Below are 20373 nucleotides of genomic sequence, written 5' to 3'. Positions count from 1 at the left end.
GCACACATCTGAGGGATGTCATCAGGACAAAATGAACCAGCACCTGCAAGCCTCTCAGGACAGAGGACACACAAGCCTTCGCTCAGTAAACTAAATGCACCCACAGTCTTAGGACCTCAGAACAGGAAGCACCCAGAAATCCTCATATGTAATTTCAGGGAAGATCCAGGTGGTAGGAAGCCAATAAATACTTTTAGAACAAACGAATTCTTCAAAAATAAGAAATCAACTTACCTGCAAAAACAATTGCAGATAGCCTCCGAGTTTTTTAATATCTTGTCTCAATTCATCTTCAAGCCTTGCTAAGCGGGTACAAGGTGGAAAATCACCCAGCCAGTGTTTGAACAAAACCACGAGCTGTTCAAAGGCACAAGCCACCTGGACGGTCAGAGCCTGTGCTGCCCGGTCAGAGGAGAACACTGGGAAAGAAAACGGAGGGAAATTACTGCAGGACAGGATCTCCGTTATATAAGAGAACTCACATATGATCGCCACTGAAGCATCTAAGCATGGCGGAGAGATGGCGGCCAGATGCAGCGGGTAATTATTCCAGGTAAGGACTGAAAAGTAGAAAGCCGTCATGGCGGGAGATGGAAGAAACAGGAATTGCTTACGGTTATCCTGACTTTCCTCATCCTGTTCTTCATGGGCTTTGGAGATGGCAATCACCCCATTATAAATTTTAAGAAGATTATTTATCAGGCTATCTGCTATAGTTTTTTCTTCATCGAAACTCTGTCCAAGGAAATCTATTGATGAGCCAATCAATTCTTTGCAAATTCCAGGAAGAAATGATTCTGATGGATTTGAATAAATGGTGCTTGGTTTGTCCACTAATCCTGTATCAATGGAAAACAGCCAGCGTAAGCCTAGTTTTCGGTTACAATACTTTTAAACAAATGCTTGGATGCAGGTTACTGAAGAATCAGTGGTCAGTAATTCACACAGGTTATTCCTGTTTTAATGCATTCTTATTTCTATACATTCGCCAAGGTGAAAACTCAGTTCCACATGGGGACCACCAGCACGAGCCCACGGGCTTAGTCAGTGGCCCTTCAGCCTCAAGATAAGTAACTAGAGACTTAAAATACCGTACCTAACCTTCTTTTTCCCCTCTGAGACAGGGTTCCCTCTGTAGACCAGGCTGACCTCAAACTTGCATAGATCTGCTTGCCTCTGCCTCTACCTTCTGAGTGCCACCACCGCCCAGTTTCACTTAATTTTTCTACACTTGATAGCAATTTTTCCTAACACCTAAGGAAACTAACTCAGAAACTAGAAAAGGGGCAGTGAATGATAAACTATAAAAAAGCAATGCCTCAAAACCTTCAGTTCATAACAGCCCTTCCCAGGGTATATTACAATAAAAAATTACATTATTTATTTTATTATTTTATGTATCTAAGGTTTCACCTGTGTGAATGTCTGTGCACTATGTGCTCGCCTGGATTTTTTTTTTTCCCTGAGACAGGGTTTCTCTGTATAGCCCTGGCTGTCCTGGAACTCACTCTGTAGACCAGGCTGGCCTCGAACTCAGAAATCCACCTGCCTCTGCCTCCCAGAGTGCTGGGATTACAGGTGTGCACCACCACCACCTGGCATGTCCATGCCTGGAAGGGGATATAGATCTCCTGGGACTGGGCTATGGTTGTGAGCCATCACATGGGTGCTGGGAATTGAACCTGAATTCAATTAAGAGCAACAAGTGACCTTAACTACTGAGCCTACTGCCCAGCTACTTCAAGCTTTTTATAAGCTACACATTAAACACCTTAAATGTATGCATCTTTATTGCACACTGTGTTCTTTACACATGCCTGTGGAACCCCCACTCAGATCTACACATACAACATTTCCATAATCCCTTCTCAACAGATCTTTCTCTTCTTTTCTCTTCTCTTCTTTTCTTTCTTTCTTCCTTCCTTTCCTTCTCTTTCTTTTTCCCCCTCCTTCCTTCTTTTTAAAAGATTTATGCATCTAAGTACACAGTAGTAGCTATCTTCAGACACACCACAAGAGGGCATCAGACCCCGATACAGATGGTTGTGAGCCACCATGTGGTTGCTGGGAATTGAACTCAGAATCTGTGGAAGAAAAGTCAGTGCTCTTAATTGCTGAGCCATCTCTCCAGCCCCCAGGTTTCCTTTTCTTAAAAGCATCCTAGCCAACAGGGTCTGATGGTACATGTAGTAGTATTGGTTCTTGGCAGTAGACAGGCCTCATGGTAAAGTCCTGTCTCAAAAGAAAAAAAAAACAAAACGCAACCAGAGTGAGCCGCCTCCTGACTCTAGCCTGCCCGTGGCTCTGTTACAACAGAGTAGTTTTGAACCGTTCATTCTTCTTTCACCCCACAGTTTTGAGGGCTCTTCCAGGTTGTATGACAGGACCATTCCTTTTTATTCTTGTTCTGCACTCCTTTGTTGGGAGTGAGTGAGTTTGCTTTAGTTTTTGGAGTTGGAGGCAGGGTTAGGATGAGGGTCTCACTCAGGGGATACTTCCTACTGCTCTAAGTATTGTTCTTTTCTCTTCTTATGCTGATGGCATTTGACAGGGCCTTGAGCATAGCACAGCAGTATTCGACCACTAAACTCTGAGTCATTTTCTTCAGTTAGAGTAATTACTGGAGCAGGTGCTCAGTGCTGCATTGTGTGTCTGTCCAGCATGCTTGAAGTCCTAAGTTCTATCCCCAACATTCCCTGTTCCTCTACCACTAACCCCCAACACACACCCCCCCCCCCCCACACACACACACTAACTCTGCCACACCCAGCACGTGCTCAGGGACAAGCAGCACTCCTGAGCTATCAGCTGGTCCTTTGTCTTGCTCATCTAAGCACTACCCACCCATGCCTTCTTTCATTTCCTCCTCACACTCACACCACCTGTATAATAACGGACTCTGCTATAGTTTGCTTTTTTTTAATCACAAGGAAATGATTCATAAATATTTCTTTTTTTTTCCTTTTCCTTTTTTTTTTTTTTTTTTTGAGACAGAGTTTGTCTGTGTAGCCCTGGCTGTCCCGGAACCTGCTCTGTAGACCAGGCTATCCTCAGACTTACAGAGATCTGCCTGCCTGTCCCTCCCAGAGTGCTGGGCTTACAGACATGTGCCACCACATCCAGCCTGGACACCAATCTAGACATATTCTCCTGTATCTGAGTTGGCCACTCATCTAAAAGGCTTTAAAACAAATCAGAGAACAGACTTTGAGAAACAGAAAGGCTATTCAATTCACACCTTCATTTTATAAAGGAAACACAGCTGCTAAGAAATAAAATGATTTTCACAAGCCCACGACAGGGCAATTGGCCCCGATGGGCTGATGGGCCTTACCGGATGAGTGTGAAGACTGCGTACTCGGAATCGGATGGATGTCATGCAGACAGCCAGAGACTCTCCTGTTCTTCATCAAGCTTCTGCTCCTGAACCAAAGACAAAGCGTAACATTAGTTGCCCTTCACCACAGGAGTGTTAAGAATGCTGCCAGCTTTGGAGAAACACATAATCCCAGCACGTAGGCTGGCATGAGGCAGAGAATTTGAGACCAGCATGGCCTACATGAGCCCCTGTCTCAGGGCAATAGTCTTACACAGGTGTGGATGCGCATTCTTCCCAACAAGGACTAACTCATTTCGATCTCTGAGCGAGAATTCCCCTAGTGCAGGCATTGCCCTCATCCAGATCGTGAAACGGGGACGTACTTCTTGTGCACTGTTCCCTAGGCTGCTGGCACTAGCCCCAAGGGAGAAGAAGCCTGCCACACAGCTGAACGAGTGCCACGAGGCAGAGGGTGGTCTGCGCGTGGGGTTGGCAAGGCCTCTCAGAACAGTGACCCTGAAGGATGACCACAGGTTAGCCGAGCAGGGGGCAGACGTGGAAAGCAGGACGGAGCATGCGAAGGCTCAGAGGTAAACCAAGGCAAGAACCAGGCACAGCACTGAGCGACAACTTTCCGTCAGGTACAGGGGAGATGGCGAGACATAGGGCTGGGGGAAGGGCCAGGAGAGGCTTGACTTATCTAGGGGAGGAAGTTAAACAGGGAAACTGACTAGGTCACTTAGCATGTAAGGGACCCCAGTGGGAAGGGAGCCTGGGAGAGTGGTACCCACCCGAAGTGCCACAGCTTTTCCCTCGCCTAGGAGACAGTCTCCCTGTGACTGGCTAAACTACAAGCTGAGCTCACCATAAGAAGGAAACTCACTGAGCAGTGACCTCCAGCTAAATACAGGCGACCCCTGGTGCCCTCCTAATCAGACGTTCTACTACTGTTGATAGCCAAAGGAAAATACCGTTTTTTGAAGAGATTGTTAGGGTATTCTACTCTCAAAACTTAAGTGTTTCAAATATAAAGCCCCCTGTAAAATATTACAAAAAATATGAAACTGCAGAAATATGACTTTAGATAAAGAGAAACTCTCAATTTCTAAGTATGTGTTTTCCTAGGGATAGAAAGAAAAGTAAGTTAAGCTAGGAAAAGTATTGCTCTTGCCCCATTGTCATGTTAAACAGTGTTTAAACAAGGAAATGTTCGCCACATTCCTTCCAGAGAGTTCTCACTCACCCTGAGAGAACAATTCACTTTTAACTGTCAACAGTCCGAGTGATTTACAGGCGGCAGGAGCGGCCTGGTTTATTGCAGAGCTCCTGTGGTCCAGCAGCGCCAACAGCAGCTCTATAATAATCTGTCAGCACTTCCATTACCTGCGGGCATTCTCTGAGTGTAACTGTCATAAACATTCTCACAAGGCTGAAACTTCATGCACAAGGTCTCAGGCTAAGAGCAACTCACTTTAAAAAATACGATATCACTGAATTACAGACGTTCTCCAAGTATCATTGCCACATAAAACAACTGACTTCTTTCTTTTCTTTTTTTCTTTCTTTCTTTTTGATTTCTCAGTGTAACTCTGGCTGTCCTGGAACTCAGTTTATAGAGCAGGCTGGCCTCAAACTCACAAAGATCCGCCTGTTTCCCAAGTGCTAGGATTAGAAGCATGGGCCACCATGTGGGGCCTGAAAAATCTAATTTCAAAATCTTGCAAAATATGAAAAGGAATTTTGGTTTCAGGGTCACTTTTTTTTTTTAGTTGTTTGAGATAGGGTTTCTCTGTGTATCCCTGGCTGTCCTGGAACTTACTCTGTAGACCAGACTGGCCTTGAACTCAGAAATCCACCTGTCTCTCCCAGTCAAATCACCTGGAGACATCACTGTTTACTAGCACTGGATCAGAAATGATACCTTCTCTGTATTTAACATTAACAAGATTACTTTCTCAGTGCAGAAGATTGAATGTACCTCATGATGCTACATGAGAGCTTTATCTCCGAGACGCATCACAGACCTAAGATCTAACTTTACAGCATGTTAAAAGCTCAACAACAGTCCACTGAGCACCAGAGTAAGAGGCTTGCGCACATCTCCTCCGGCCCTTGAAACAACTCTGGGGTATCATCCCATGCCAAAACCACAGATGTCACCAAGGCAGCCAGGATGGCGGCTGCTCCAAGAGGAACCGACGCCTGGAGCCGTGTAGCACCTGATATTCGGGTCTGTGACCTTCCCGTACACTACCACAGAGGAATGGAGATACACACACTCGCTACATTAGAGCTCAGGGTCTGCAAAGAAAGGGGAAGGGGGGGCACAGGAGAGGAAGGAAAGGAAAGGAAGAGGGGGGAGGAAGGAAAGAGGAAAGAAAAAGAAAGGAAAGGAGAGAGAGAGAGAGAGAGAGAGAGAGAGAGAGAGAGAGAGAGAGAGAGAGAGAGAAAGAAAGAGGAGAGAGAAAAAGAAGGAAGGAAGGAAGGAAGGAAGGAAGGAAGGAAGGAAGGAAGGAAGGAAGGAAGGAAGAACGAGGGAGGGAGGGAGAGAAGGAAGGAAGGAAGGAAGGAAGGAAGGAAGGAAGGAAGGCAGGCAGGCAGGCAAGCACCACAGACCTGGCCATAGCCCAGCCATGTGGGGACATTTTTCTCAGTTGGGGTTTCCTAGTCCAAAATGACTCTTGGTTGTATCAAGCTGACATAAAACTAGCCAGCACTCTGTTTTCAAAGAATCTGAGTTTAAGTCCCAACACGTATGCCAGCTAGCTCACAACCTCCTATATCCCATAACTTCAGTCCAGAGGATCTACTCTGTCATTTAGACTCCACAGCCACACCCATGCATGTTACTTGCAAGCACACACACACACAAATTCAAAAAAAATTAAGCAGAAAGATGGATGTTCTTCTGTCATGAGCACTGGGGACAATACTTACTACCACACTCAGAAAAATCAGGAGCTGTGCATTCAACCAAACTGACTCGAGTGACAACTCGTTCTATTATTAGTTCCATGACTTTGGGCAAGTTACCTGATCTCAATTTTTTTTTAAGGTTTGATTTATTCACTTGTAGAATGTGTGGTCACAACCACATCTACTTCAGAGGCCTGTGGTGTGAGTGCTGAATGACACCATCTTATCAAGTATCCAATAAATGATTGCCATGGCACTTGCTATGTAGACCAGAGGCCTTGAACCCTCAGAGACCCTCTTGCTTCTGCCTACCAAGTGCTGTCAGGATGCAGAGCTTGTTTGGTGTTTAAGACAGGATCTTACCCAGTAGTGACACATGTCTTTAGCCCCAAGCAGATCTCTGAGTTCCAGGCCAGCCTAATCTACATAGAGAAACCCTGGCTTGTTAACTCCCTCACTTCACCCCGCAAAGGGACAGACCCTTACTACATGGCTTAGAGCAGCCTTAGACTCACATGCCTCTTGGCTCAACTTCCCCATGCTGGGACCTCAGGCATGCCCCACGTCACAGGCTCCGGAAGCATTCTCAACGCCGGTAAGACGGCAATGCCCCTGTGGCGGGAGCAGTGCTACCGATGCTCACACCTTGAAAACTCCCTCACACAACACTCCAGACTAAACACACACTTAACATCCCGTGGCGAACTCAGTCATCACAGCGGACAGGAACATCCATCTCAAGCACACTGCTTCCCTCAGCCGAAAACCAGAACAACCCCGAGCTCTTCAGCGCCTTAACCCCACAGCCAGTCACCAAGTCCTATCGATTCTGCATCTCAAATATGAGTAAAATGGGGTTCTCTTTTCTTTCTCCAGTGCCTGGTTCATGAGGACAGGGAGGACTTTCTCACCTGGGACTTGTCAAGACATGTCCAACAGTAGCCGTCATAGAAGTATTTGTTTTTTAATAACAAAACAAAACTAAGGAGCTAAATGTTCCATGCCAGAGCCTTTCAATACCATTTGCTTCTGCACCCAGAGCTTCTAAGACCAAAGCAGAGCTAGGTTTTCCATGAACAGCATCTGCTTACTGTGGGTGTTGTTATACTTGGTTTAGTAGACAATTCTGTCACGTACAGATGCTCTGTGCCACACTAACTTACTCTTTTGTGGTGTTCATACTAACTTGACTGCATTTAAGCATGTGTAACTTACAATAAAATATCATAGGTCAGAGTCTTGAGATGTTAAAAGCAATGCTATTCCTTTTTTATATATCTTAGGTATTGCTGTTCTAGGTTGCTCTTAAAATTAATACAATAAAATACTGAACATTTTTACTTATATAACAGACTGGTAAATAATGTAATACTATATGTACTGTAATTTGATCAGTAACATCAATGCCACTTATATTTCTGGGTCCCCATTACAAACATATTATGACAGTAGATCTCTCAAGATAATTTTATGTATGTTATATATATTATGTAAATCTGTAACTTCTATACTTGCACATACACACAGAACAAGAAAAGCAATAATTAACGGCTTACCTCCTTCTAGAAAGGGACGAAACTGGTGTGCTTGTAATGTCGGGTTCCCACTCATCTTCAGGGTCACAAAAGACATCCTCGCCCCTGTTACCACCATTGCTCTAAAGAAAATAAAACATAGCCTTCCCATGAAAGATGAGTGGAACACGTTTTACAATTCAGTTAAAAAAGCTTAAATGATTTTATTATCTTAAAATAGAAAACTAAAGTCATGTTTTCATTTCTTTTTGTGTGTGTGTGTTTTTAGAGGCTTTTGATTTTGTGTGTGTTGTTTTGTTTTTTGAGAGCAGAGTCTTTCTATGTAGCCCTGGCTGGCCTGTAACTAACCATGTAGACCTCAAACTCAGATCCACTTGTCTGTCTCCCGAGTGAGAGGCTTAAAGGTGTGAGCCACTGTGTACAATTGCTAACTGTTTTCAGTTACTCTGAGAATCATAAGATGAAAGGTGAAAAGGCTCTGCAGTGCTTCCCACAGAACAGGACTTCCCTTTTCTCTGGCACCTTGAAAGTGCTCGTAACGTTGACAAGAACCGGTCTCTTTATCCCCTATTTAATCCCCCCACCCCCACTCAGTCCTTTTAGTTTTAGGGCACACTCTCGTGTGTTCAGACTTTTGTATTCAGCATAGGCTGGCCCTGACCCACTGTCTGCACCCCCGGCTTCCCACGTGCTGGGATTGCAGGCGGGAGCTTCCTACCACACCTGGCTCTTCCCTACCTTGTTCTTTTTTTCAGTTCTGCATCTTTATTTGACATTCAGCAGGTTCGTTCTCACCCACATTGACTGTAGATTTTTGAATGTGGTAACAGGCACGTAAGTTACCAGTGTGTAGAGCTTGTGTGGTGAGTCCTCACCCTTACCCTTACCCTCACCCTCACTACGTTTTCTGGACAAACATACTCGGATGCAATTGGAACAGTCCTCATTCCCTTGGCCCAGACAGCTTTACTGAGCCTGGTGTTGATTTGCAGATCCAGAGTCCCCAACTCCTTCACTGGCACAGTCCTGGGTTTCTCTGAGTGCCTGCGCGCACTTCCCAAAGCCCTCTCCGTGGCTGCGCTTGTGAATGTTTAAAGGTGTGTCACTGGGTCACCACCTCGCTGACAGCAGAATGGCCTTTCTTTATAACACCCTTCTCTGAGGGAGCCATTCTGCCAGACCCAAGTTGGAAAAAGCTCCTATTTTTTTAATTGTTGTTTTTTGAATCTACTTCATTTACAAACTTTTAATTCAGTTTTCATAATTTATCTTTTCCTAGAATGTCTTTCCTTTCTAGAAGACTCAAATAAATAGCATAGGAAAGGCTCTAAGGGAGCATACCTTAGAGACCATATCCATATCCATGTCTAGGATATTTACAATATCGCAATAACCAGGAGATGGAAGCTAGCCTAGATGGCCATCAAAAGATGGATGTATAAAGAAAATGTGGTGTGTGTATGCAATGGAATTTTATACATCTGTCAAGAACCCTGAAATTATAACAGAAAAATAAACAGGGCTGGAAATCATTATGTTAACAAAATAAACCAGATTCAGAAAGGCAATGGCGTTTAGCTCTTTTCTCTTGATTATGAATTTGCAATTATGTAATGTGTGTGTTTACATGTACAGAGCAGGGGATCATGGGAGGGGAGGAAGGGGGTGGACCGCAGGTGAGGGAGCCACAGGGGGAGCCTCGGGACCGAACAGAGAGATGGGAGTGCGAGCCAGGTGCAGGGATGCGTGTGCGTGTGCGTGTGCGTGTGCGTGTGCGTGTGTGTGCGCGCGTGTGTGTGTGTGTCTGTGTGAAAGTGCTGCGATGGAATGTTAATTTTTCATTAATTCTATTTCATCAATGAACGTCTGAGTTCACACATGATTTTATAAGCTAACCTAAGAATTCAAACATGCAAACCAACAGGGACATCACAGTGGCTCAGCAGATTTGGGCACTTGCTCCAAAGCTCCAGGACCCACATGGTGGGAAGGGAGAAGAGGGAGAATCAATCCTCCCAAGCTGGGCTCTCATCTGTACACCCAGCCTCTGGGTGTCTGTCTGTCTGTCTTACACACACAGATCAATAAGGCAAATAGAAAAGCAGCACAGCACTTTATTGATGATAGACATTTTTACTCAATCTTGGTTTTTTTGTTGTTTGGTTTTATTGATTGATTGATTAAGTGATTGAGACAAGGTTTCTCTGTGCAGCCCTGGCTGTCCTAGAACTTGTTCTATAGATCAGGCTGGCCTCAAACTCACAGAGATCCCCCTGCCTCTGCCTCCTAAGTGCAGGAATTAAAGACATTCACTACTACTTCCCAGCTTGTTATCAATTTAGATACCATTTTGTTTTTATATTTTGAGATAGCATCCCATGTAGCTCAGGTTAACCTTGTATGTGGTCAAGGACACCCTTGAACCCCTTGAGTTCCTGATGGGCTAAAATTACCATAAATGCCATCTTCTTAGAATCACATGTCTCAGGTCTCCTAGATCTAATTCCTTTTTTCTCACATGGATTCTGTCACTAGATTTCCTTTGTCTTATAATCTAGATTGAGATTATATTAAATCTTCACTTTTTTTTTAAAGATTTTATTTATTTATTATATGTAAGTACACTGTAGCTGCTTTTCAGACACGCCAGAAGAGGGCCTCAGATCTCTTTTACGGATGGTTGTGAGCCACCATGTGGTTGCTGGAATTTGAACTCAGGACCTCCCAAAGAGCAGTCGGTGCTCTTAACCGCTGAGCCATCTCTCTAGCCCCTATCTTCACTTTTGATTAAATAATTCAAATTAAAGCTATGACACTACCCTCTAGGCTTTAGCACATAATATTTTCACTAATATTTTGAGCATTATCTTAGTATTATAGAATATAATTCTAGTAGTCACATAATTTGAACATGGGATATTTGAAAAATATTAATACTATAATTTAATACATGTTTTAATTACTTTTGGGATAAATAACAATTAGCGGAAAATAACTTTAAGCTTATATCCTCCAAAAATGCCATAACAAATTTTTCTTAAAACAACAACAACAACAACAACAACAACAACAAGGGCTGGAAAGATGGTTCAGTGGTTAAGAGCACTGTCTATTCTTCCAGAGAACCTGAGTTCAATTCCCAGCAACCACATGGTGGCTCACAACCATCTGTAATGGGACTTGATGCCCTCTTCTGGTGTGTCTGAAGATAACTACAGTGTACTTATATACATAAAATAAATAAATAAATCTTAAAAAAAAAAAAAAAGTCCTGTGTAGTGGCTCACACCTTTAATCTTAGCAGGAGAAGCTCTGTGCATTTCAGGACAACCAGGGCCACCTAGAGAGACCTTGTCTCAAAAAACCAAAAATGTTTACTTATGCATCTATGCTTGCTTGTGTGGGGGAGTAGTGCAGTTAGCCATGGAGGCCGGGGCTTCGGATCCCTCCGGAGCTGGAGTTACAGGGGGCTGTGAGCCGCCAGATGTGGCTGGTGGGAAGAGAGCTTGGGTCCTTTGCAATAATAATTTGAGCTCTTAACCACTGAGGCATTCTCCAGCCTCAATTTTTATTTGATTCAAAGAATCAAATACCTCAAAATAAAACTGTAGAGGACTGAACAGTAAACTCTCTGAGCAAAAGTAGATTTAAACACAAAGAATATCATGTACTCAGATGTAGTTTCAGAGCCTTTTAAACCCAGCAGGCAGGGCGTCAGAAAGCTGAGATCATCTTTAGCCACATAAGAAGTTCAAGGCCAATCTGTGCTACATGAGATTCTATCTCAAAACAGAATAAAACCAATAAAAGGGCCACACAGAACTAGGGAAATGGGCTCAGCCGGTTAGATGCCTGCTAACCAAGGGTTAGGACCTGAATCGGATAGTCAGCACTGGGTTCATGGGTGCATGTCTGCATCTCAGCATAGGAGAAGACAGGCAGATTCCTGGGACTTAACAGTCAACCACCTTAGCCAAACTGACAACTCCAGGCTCAGTGACAGACTCTATTCCCCAAAATAAGCTGGAGAGGGATAAAGGAAGACACCCAACACCAAAGTCTAGTCTCCACCCACACAGCTTCACATATGTTCAAGTGTACACACACACACACACACACACACACGCACACATGCATGAGCGCCACACCAGGAAAAAAGATTACATAATCAGAACTAAAATGAGTGATTAGAATAAAAAACAAAAACGAAACCACTTATTAACAAAATAAGTGGAGCGTGTAACAGAAAGTACAACCAGGCTGGTGGTGCACGCTTTCAACCCCAGCACTTGCAGAGGCAGAGGGGCAGAGGGCAGAGGGGCAGAGGAGAGAGGGGCCGAGGGGCCGAGGGGCCGAGGGGCCGAGGGGCCGAGGGGCCGAGGGGCCGAGGGGCCGAGGGGCCGAGGGACAGAGGCAGGCGAGTCTGTCAGTCTGAGGCCAGCCTGGTCCACACAGTGAACTTCAGGCCAGCTGGTGGGAAGAAATGAGGTCCTGTCTAGGAAAACTAAAAGAAGTCAAAGGATTCTTTACCAACAAAAGAAACAAAGTTAAACTTTGGCTTCACTAGTTACTAAAAGAAAATGCAAGCAAACGTCTAACATTACTTTGTGGCCATAAATATAGCAAGCAACAATAGACAGCAAACAAAAACTCTCCTATTTTGTTACTGTTTTTTGAAAATTTAAGGCTAGAAAAAAAGAGGTTAAAAATAACAAAAAGATGGTTTTAATTGTGATCAATGAAAGCAAAAATTAGAAACACTCAGAAGACAATAATGGGGAAATACTAATAGCATGTATCAGTCAGGCACTAGGAGATAAGGCCAAAGCAGGTGACTTGCTGTTCTACATCTATCTTCCCTGAAGCTAAAAGGCAAGGCTGGCGAAGGACACGGGTACAACAACAGATGCAGCTCTGAATGGCTGTCACACTTGCACAGGAGAGCGGATTCACACAGCTGTCAGTGCTGGGGACCTCAGTAACTGACGGATGCGCTCTCACTTAGCAAGAGTATGTCACCTCCGATGTTTTGTTTTATTTTGGGAGGAGCAGAGAGCTTGACAGGGTTTCATACAAACCGATTGGGCCTCGAACTCACTAGTAATTGAGGCGGGCCTCGAACTCGTCTTTCTGTCTCTGCATCTCAAGTGTTGTGACCAAAGGCATGCCTGACCATACCCGGCTGCGTTTTTAAGAGTTTATAGAGGAACTATAGAAGAGGTAAGAATACCGGCTGCTTCCAGGGCCCACACGGTGGCTCACAACCCTTTGTAACTCCAATTCCAGAGGATCTGACACCCTCTTCTAGCCTCTGAGGATACGAGGCACACATGTTGTACACAGAGACAACAGACATTCATGCAGGGAAAACATACATGCAAGGTTTTTGTTTTTTGTTTTAATTTTACAGATTTTAATGCCACAAACCTCATAAAGCTCCTTCATTGCTGCCAGTTTAGATTCAAACTTTTCCAGACTCCAGAAAGTTGAGATCCCAAGCTGGAGGTTACGAACTCGAACAGAGGTATCAGAACGACCTTTGTCTGATGCATCATGTCTAGAGAAAAAAAAAATAACAGAGAAAAATACTTAACCTAAAACATATAAACATCCAATGGGGCTTTTGCTGGCAAGGAGCATTTTCTTCCAGAGGACGCGAGTTTGGGAGCAAGCATCCCTACTGCCTGGTTCACAAGCACCTGCAACTCCAGTTCCAGGGGCCCTGGCACCCTCTTCCGGCCTCCAGTGGCTACTATGTGCACATGGTGCACATAAACGTAAGCAGGTTCCCATACATGTACGGCACAAATATATAAGTCATTTTTTAAAAGTTGGGATGTGAGACTGGGTGACGTGGCTTGGTGACATGGCATGTGAGGTCATGGATTCAATCTCCAGTCCCACGAACATAAAATAAAAATGGAATGCAGATAAACAAAATTGCAATGCAAAAGGAAACTCAGGAGATGCTTACAAATGAAATCTTAAAGCCTCTGTTATCAGGGATTCTGATTTCTGTTCTTTCCCAGAGACTACTATATAGACTTCAGAGAAACTTGAATTTTTATAAAGATGTATAGGTCAACAAAGGCAAAAGCTACTCACCTGCCAAACACATAGCACCTTTTAAATTTGTCATTGATGGCATTGGCTTCCTGGATCATCATGGAGAGTTTCAGGGAGCTCCAGTTTGGCTGGACTAACAAAAAGCATACAGATTAGAGCCAGAATGCATGTCTGACCACGGCATTTACCGCCAGTTGGAATAACCCCACACTACTGACACCAGGGACTGGGGAGATGGCTCAGCATCTGGGAGCATCGGCTGCTCTGAGGACCCAGGTTTGATTCCCAGCACCTTACAGTAGCTCACAACCATCTGTAATTCTGGATCTCTGAGGATCTGACGCCCTCTTCTGCCCTCTGTGGGTACCAGGCACACACATGGTGCACAGATACACCTGTAGGCAGAACACCCATACATATAAAAAGTAAAATAATGTTAAAAAATTTTTAAATGGCATTAAATGTTTTTAATCCTGTATCATAAGAGAAGAGCAATTTTTTTGAGTTGCTGAGTAATTTTTTTTTAGCTCTTAAAAGTCAAGCTAGTCTTTACATAAAGTGAGTTGTCTTGTACGTGGTAGAATATAATAAAACAGAGAAAAAGGAGTCTGGAAGAGAGGAACACCTATTACTCTTTCCTCTAATAGGTTTAAAGGGGTTTTCTTTAATATTTTAAATATTAATCTAAACACTAATATTAATTTTTAATATTAATTTTTAAATGCTTCATCTATTTAGTGGGGCATGAAGCTGCCATGACGTGCATGGACAGGTCAGAGGGAGGTCGTGGGAATCCGTTCTCTTTGTACCATGTGGGGCCTGGGATCTGATTTAGGTCACTGGCCTTGGCAGCAAGTGCTTTTACATGCTGAGTGATCTTACAAGCCCCAAATTATTTTTCTTTACTATCTAATTTTTCAAAATCATCAAGCAAGATATATTATAGGTTAATTTACTAAAAACTATACACCTTTAAAATTTTCTAGACAAATACAAAAATTAGAAAGGGTATCTAGAGGTCTGGGTCCACAGAGAAACGCCTGCTTCACTTGGGGCCTTGGTTTAATAAAACACAGACAGACAGACACACACACAGCCCAGAAAGCAATGGGATACACAAGGATACATCTCACCACAGAAATAAAACACTTGTATACTGAAATGCAAACCAACTTTGATGAAAGAAACTGGAAATAACTAAATACAGTGTTTATGCATTAGACAAATAGATCCTAAAAGAACTGGCTAAAGCAATGCACAGATTCAGTGCGATCCTTATCAAAATTCCAATGGCATCTTTCACAGAAACAGTATCAACTCATTTCTGGCTACAGTTTCAATAAATTAATTTGGGGGGTGGGAGAACACAAACATGTAGTCTATAGGACCAATACAGCTATCCTAAAAATTGAGCATTAAAAACCATTCATAGGAATACCCCGACACAAAAAAAAAACAGCATCTAAAATAAAGACTTATTTATTTATCTATTTACTTAATGAATGTATTTCTTTGGCATTGGGGATTAAACCCAGGGCTTTCTGCATGCCAGACAAATGCTTTTTTACTAAATTACATCCCCAGCTAAGCTTTTTAAATATGTGAAGGCAGCTGAAATAAGATATAGAACTTAAGGAAAGTATACGTTAACCTCAGTATATACTCACTGGTAAAAGTTTTATCCCTGTTTCCCCGACTCTCCTGAAGCATTTGTACTTCTTCAACGATCTTTTGCTTTTCAATTTCTAAAGCTTCTAGGATCTTTGCATGTCGGATTCTATGGTCTTCTAAGGCCTAACGGATTTGTATAGGCCAGCAAATAAGGACATGGAAAGAGAGAGAATTCACAGAATCAGAGAGGCTGGGTATGTTCGTTGGCTACATCATCATAGAAACCATTTTGCTGTTTATATACACTTTATAACATCATGTTATTTATCTTATGTATACATAAGATGACCTTTTTTAAAGCAGATTAATCCAGCCAGCAAGATGGCACTTGATGACCTGAGTTTGATCCCTGGGACTCACATGGTGGAAAGAAAGAGGCCCCAAGGTTGTCCTCTGACTTCCACATATACACCATGACACACACACACAAATAAATGTTTAAAAAAAAAAAGATTAATAGAGTCTGGGTGGACAGACAGTTCAGCAGGCCAAGGAGGCTGGGCGGACAGACAGCTCAGCAAGCCGAGTACTTGCTGCACAGAATGAGAACTGTGTTTGTGTCTCCAGCATCCGCATAGAAATTTGGAACCAAGGTTATAGCAGATGTAACCTGAGCACCATGGGAAGTCAACAGATCGCTGGAACGCACTGGCTAGCCAGTCCTGCCACGAACAGCAGACTCCAGGCTCAGTGAACCATCTTATCTCAACAAATAAAGTAGAGCAGAGACTGAGGAAAACTTCTGATGTCCACCTCTGGCCCATGTGGGCAGGCATACCAGGAATGTTCATGAGTACATACCCAGGCATCCCACCCCCAGAAAAGACTGACAACTGTAACGCTAGAATGAAATTTCATCTTACCGTACCCATCTCAGTAACTACGCATGGTTAACATAAAAGTTATTATTAAACACAAAAGTTATTTTGTGAAAAGATTATTTATTTTGTGTATGCGAGTACACTGTATGTGTCTTCAGACACCCCAGAAGAGGGCATTGGATCCCATTATAGATGGTTGTGAGCCATCATGTGGTTGTTGGGAATTGAACTCAGGACCTCTGGAAGAGCAGGCAGTGATCTTAACCACTCACTGAGCCATCTCTTCAGCCCAAACACAGAAGTTTTTAAAAAGTGATTTATAAACTTTCATAATGACTTTCCTCATAAAAACCGATAGGGCTCTAAGAGTTTGCGTATTATCATCATGTCTGTATGCCTGTGTGTGCGGGCTGGGGTGCATGTGGCATGTGCAGCTGTGGAGGCTGAAAGACAACTGTGTAGAGCGGGTTCTCCCCTTCCACCTTCGTGTGGGTTCCGGGGCTCAAACTCAGGTCACGAGGCTTGTCAGCAAGTGCGCTCCCTGCTGAGCCATTTCACTGGCCCATCATAAGGAATTTTTGATGGCACAGATTAATATTTTTCTTTCCATTGCTAGTAAGTAAAGAATCTTCAGGGGTAAAAAGGTGTTGGGGGGGGGGTTCTGCTCATAAATGACAGTAATCAAGAACATTTAAGAACCCAAGCTAAAGGGCATGAGCTAAGTAGTGTTCCCCAGGGTGTCAGTGGCCTGTGGCGCTCCTGATGTCTCCTCCACCCGCTCGCTCACTGGCAGTGTGCTCAAGGCACGGGGTAGCATCAGGGTTTGAGTCACTAGGAGCATCCCTGTCTTAGTCCTGCTCCTCCTCATCCCACAGACTTGGAAGAGGAAAAGAGAAAGAGAGAAAAAAATGAGGCCACTGCCTGAGACAGCCCTTAGGACCATGAGACAAGGAACGAACGGGCACAGTGGAGCACACCTATACACCAGCACAGGGAAGGCAGACACAGACAAATCTCCACAGGTCCGAGACAACCTTGGTCTACATGTGAGTTCCAGACCATCTCTCCAGTTCCAGAGGCTACGTTTCTTACAGGTTTCTAGAAGAAACCAATGTTTCTCATCCAGAGAGCACACTCCAAGAACCACCAGTGTGGAGCTGGAGATGTCTTGGCAGTTACAAGCACTGGCTGTGCTTCCTGATGACCTGGGCTTGGCTCCCAGCACCCACATGGTGGCTCACCATCATCTGTAACTACAGTTCCAGGGGATCTGATGCCCTCTTATGTCCTGTTAGGGCACCAAGACCCAATCTCACACACACACACACACACACACACACACAGAGACACACACACACACACATATTCATACACACAAACTAAACCATAAAATCCACCAATGTAGAGAGAAGGAAAGGTCCAAATGTTAGCAAAGTGGCTGAAGATGTTGTTAACACACTAATGCTCTGGTCTTATCGTTCAGTTTTGTAAACCTGGGCTTTATCACATTGGCCCCAGAAAACAGCCTTCATCCTCACTGAGATGGAAGAAGTAGGCATCAAATTCTCTACCCTGGGTCCTAGGAAACCACCTCTCTATCAGGATGTGACCCGATGTAAAGTCTTTGCTTTTGTTCTTACTGCATTTTGGGTCTCCGGTACCACTTCCCTATGAATATTATTTAGCACGACTGATGACAGGCAGTTGTAGACAAGTAAAAAGAAAAAACTAGAATGGAGCTAAGAAGAGGGCTATGCGCCTTCCAGAGTGTCCGTGGGCTGCAGGCTGGCAGGACAGAGGCGTGCGGCAGAGGGGAACAGTCCCACCTAGAGACCTTGCGGCTTTCTCCTCAGAGGCAGCTCCCCTCACAAGGGCCGTGGAGGCTCAGACACGGCCTTACCTGCTTCGTGGCCAGGGTCTCCATCTCCAGCCGCCTTTTGTTCACGTACACTTCCTGTTCAAGGTACTGCTTCGCCCTTTCCAACTCCTCGATCTTGTGACTAGCTTTTTGGTTATTTATTTCCTCCAATCTCTTCCTTTGAGACTCTTCCCTCTTTATAAATTTATTAACAGTTAGTAAGAATTAACTCCGGCAAAAATGCAAAGACATTTTTCAAAGACAGTGGCCCCAGGGAGAAAAAGCTCCCCTTGTAATGAAGGACCACGGACACAGCACACCTCACACAGGCTACATGATCCAACCAGACATGAATGCCACGGGTCCAACTTTTGCAGGTATGTCCTCTAAAATGGGTTTCTAGAGCTAAAGGTTTACCACTGAATCACCATGAGGAGCGGCAACCCTTGTGATGGCAGAAAGGAGTCCATTTTCTTCTCCTAGGAGCCTAGACCTTCTATTAGCTTGTTACCTGTAGCTCTAACCTTAGTATCAAACTTCTCCAGCTCTAGTCTAAGGTTTTTCTTTGTGATGTTTTATTTTGTTGTTTTGGATAGTGTCTTGTCTGATGTACCCCAGGCTAGCCTTGACTTAACTTAAGATGTGCCTGAACTCTCTATCCTTCTGCCTCCACCACTCAATTGCTGGGGTGTGCATCACCACACCCAGTTTACAGACCACACCCAGGGGTGCACATATGTTACTTAGTAAGCACTGTGCCAGCTAAGCTCCCTCTGGAGGCTGTCGCTCAGTCCCTCACCACTCTGAGAAACCCAGAGAGAGAAGGTCTGGAGCGTGCTCACCAGCTCAGCCTCCAGGGCCTGGATTTTGCTCTCGTAGGCAGCTTTCTGGGAAGAAAGCTCTTGCTGGGCCATCTCCTTCGCAACTTGAATTCCTTGCATCATTTCTTCCTTCGCCTTTAGCTGTGCGTCTTTTATTTCTGCTTCAAGCCTACAAAGAAGCAAAAATGTTTTTTAGAACTGCGATTTTTTTTTAAAATCAAGATAATTTTAAATCTTAAGGCTTAATTTCTGGGGGCTGGAGAGATGGCTCAGGGGGTAAGAGTACTGACTACTCTTCCAAAGGTCATGAGTTCAAATCCCAGCAACTACATGGTGGCTCACAACAATCTGTAAAGAGATCTGATGCCCTCTTTGGGTGTCTGAAGACAGCTATGGTGTACTTACGTATAATAAATAAATAAACCTTAAAAAAAAACACCTTAATTTCTGGTATTTTATATACAGTATTTTCAGATTTTTCACTATTTTTTGAATACAATTTCTCCATACAAAAAAGAGAACAGGATGAGCAAATGATTATTCCTGGCTTAGTTACTATTGTAGATGCCTGATTTTAAATTAATGTAAAACATGTAAAGAAAATGTATCATATAAAATGTTACAGTAACCATTGTAGTAGTCATTATAGGTAACACAGTGAACCAAAACAGCTTATTTTCTATTATGCTAACAGTGCTCCAATTCTACTTTAAGACACAATAGAGCCTTTTTTTGAGACGGCATTCCAGGCTAGCCCTCCGCATGAAGGTCCCTGAAGGTCCCTTGCTCTTGTTTGTGCAGCAGTTTAGGGTCTCTGAACCGGGCTGTGTCCTTGTGAGGCAAAGGGTTAGCCTCTGAAACCGTTCATTCTGGGGCACGCCTTTTGCTCGTACACACACGTCAGTCGGTGGGGACACTTACCGAGATCTCTGGGCTGTAAGTAACTCGTTTTTGGCAAACTCAAAATCTTTTGGGCCTTCGCTTGTGAGATTATTTCTACTTGACGTTTTTTTTCCTTTCTGGACTTCGACTGGATGGTTAAATCTAAAATAATGATCTCCACCAAGAACCACCCGATCACCCTAAAACACAGAAACATACAAAAAAAAAAAAAAAAAAAAAAGAAAGTATGATTTAGGTGAGTCTAAGTGAAAAAAAAATTACAAACTTTTCTTAAAAACAAGAAAATAATAAAATACTGACAATTCCTATGATAGTTTTAAAAAATATTTATTTATTTACTTATTTATTTAATGAGTGCTCTGTTTTCATGCACACCAGAAGAGGGCATTGGATCCCATTACAGATAGCTGTGAGCCACCATGTGATTGCTGGGAATTGAACTGAGGACCTCTGGAAAAACAGC

General features: G+C 43.6%; 1 protein-coding gene across 2 annotated transcripts in view; it reads right to left on the bottom strand.

Moving 5' to 3' along the window:
* Kif14 (kinesin family member 14) overlaps positions 1-20373 on the bottom strand; it is a 61770-nt gene that overhangs the window by 11217 nt on the left and 30180 nt on the right. For both annotated transcript variants that reach the window (XM_052200002.1, XM_052200001.1), the window contains exons 16-25: positions 19929-20089; positions 19029-19176; positions 18229-18381; positions 15504-15630; positions 13876-13969; positions 13198-13327; positions 7792-7892; positions 3335-3423; positions 615-839; positions 235-419 (exon numbers count right to left, since the gene is read on the bottom strand). In XM_052200002.1, coding sequence (XP_052055962.1) covers positions 235-419; positions 615-839; positions 3335-3423; positions 7792-7892; positions 13198-13327; positions 13876-13969; positions 15504-15630; positions 18229-18381; positions 19029-19176; positions 19929-20089 — 1413 coding nt within the window. The remainder of the gene's footprint in view (positions 1-234; positions 420-614; positions 840-3334; positions 3424-7791; positions 7893-13197; positions 13328-13875; positions 13970-15503; positions 15631-18228; positions 18382-19028; positions 19177-19928; positions 20090-20373) is intronic.

The sequence above is a fragment of the Apodemus sylvaticus genome, chromosome 12 (genome assembly GCF_947179515.1).
Source record: "Apodemus sylvaticus chromosome 12, mApoSyl1.1, whole genome shotgun sequence".
Taxonomy (NCBI): domain Eukaryota; kingdom Metazoa; phylum Chordata; class Mammalia; order Rodentia; family Muridae; genus Apodemus; species Apodemus sylvaticus.
This window is presented reverse-complemented; position numbering and strand designations above follow the sequence as displayed.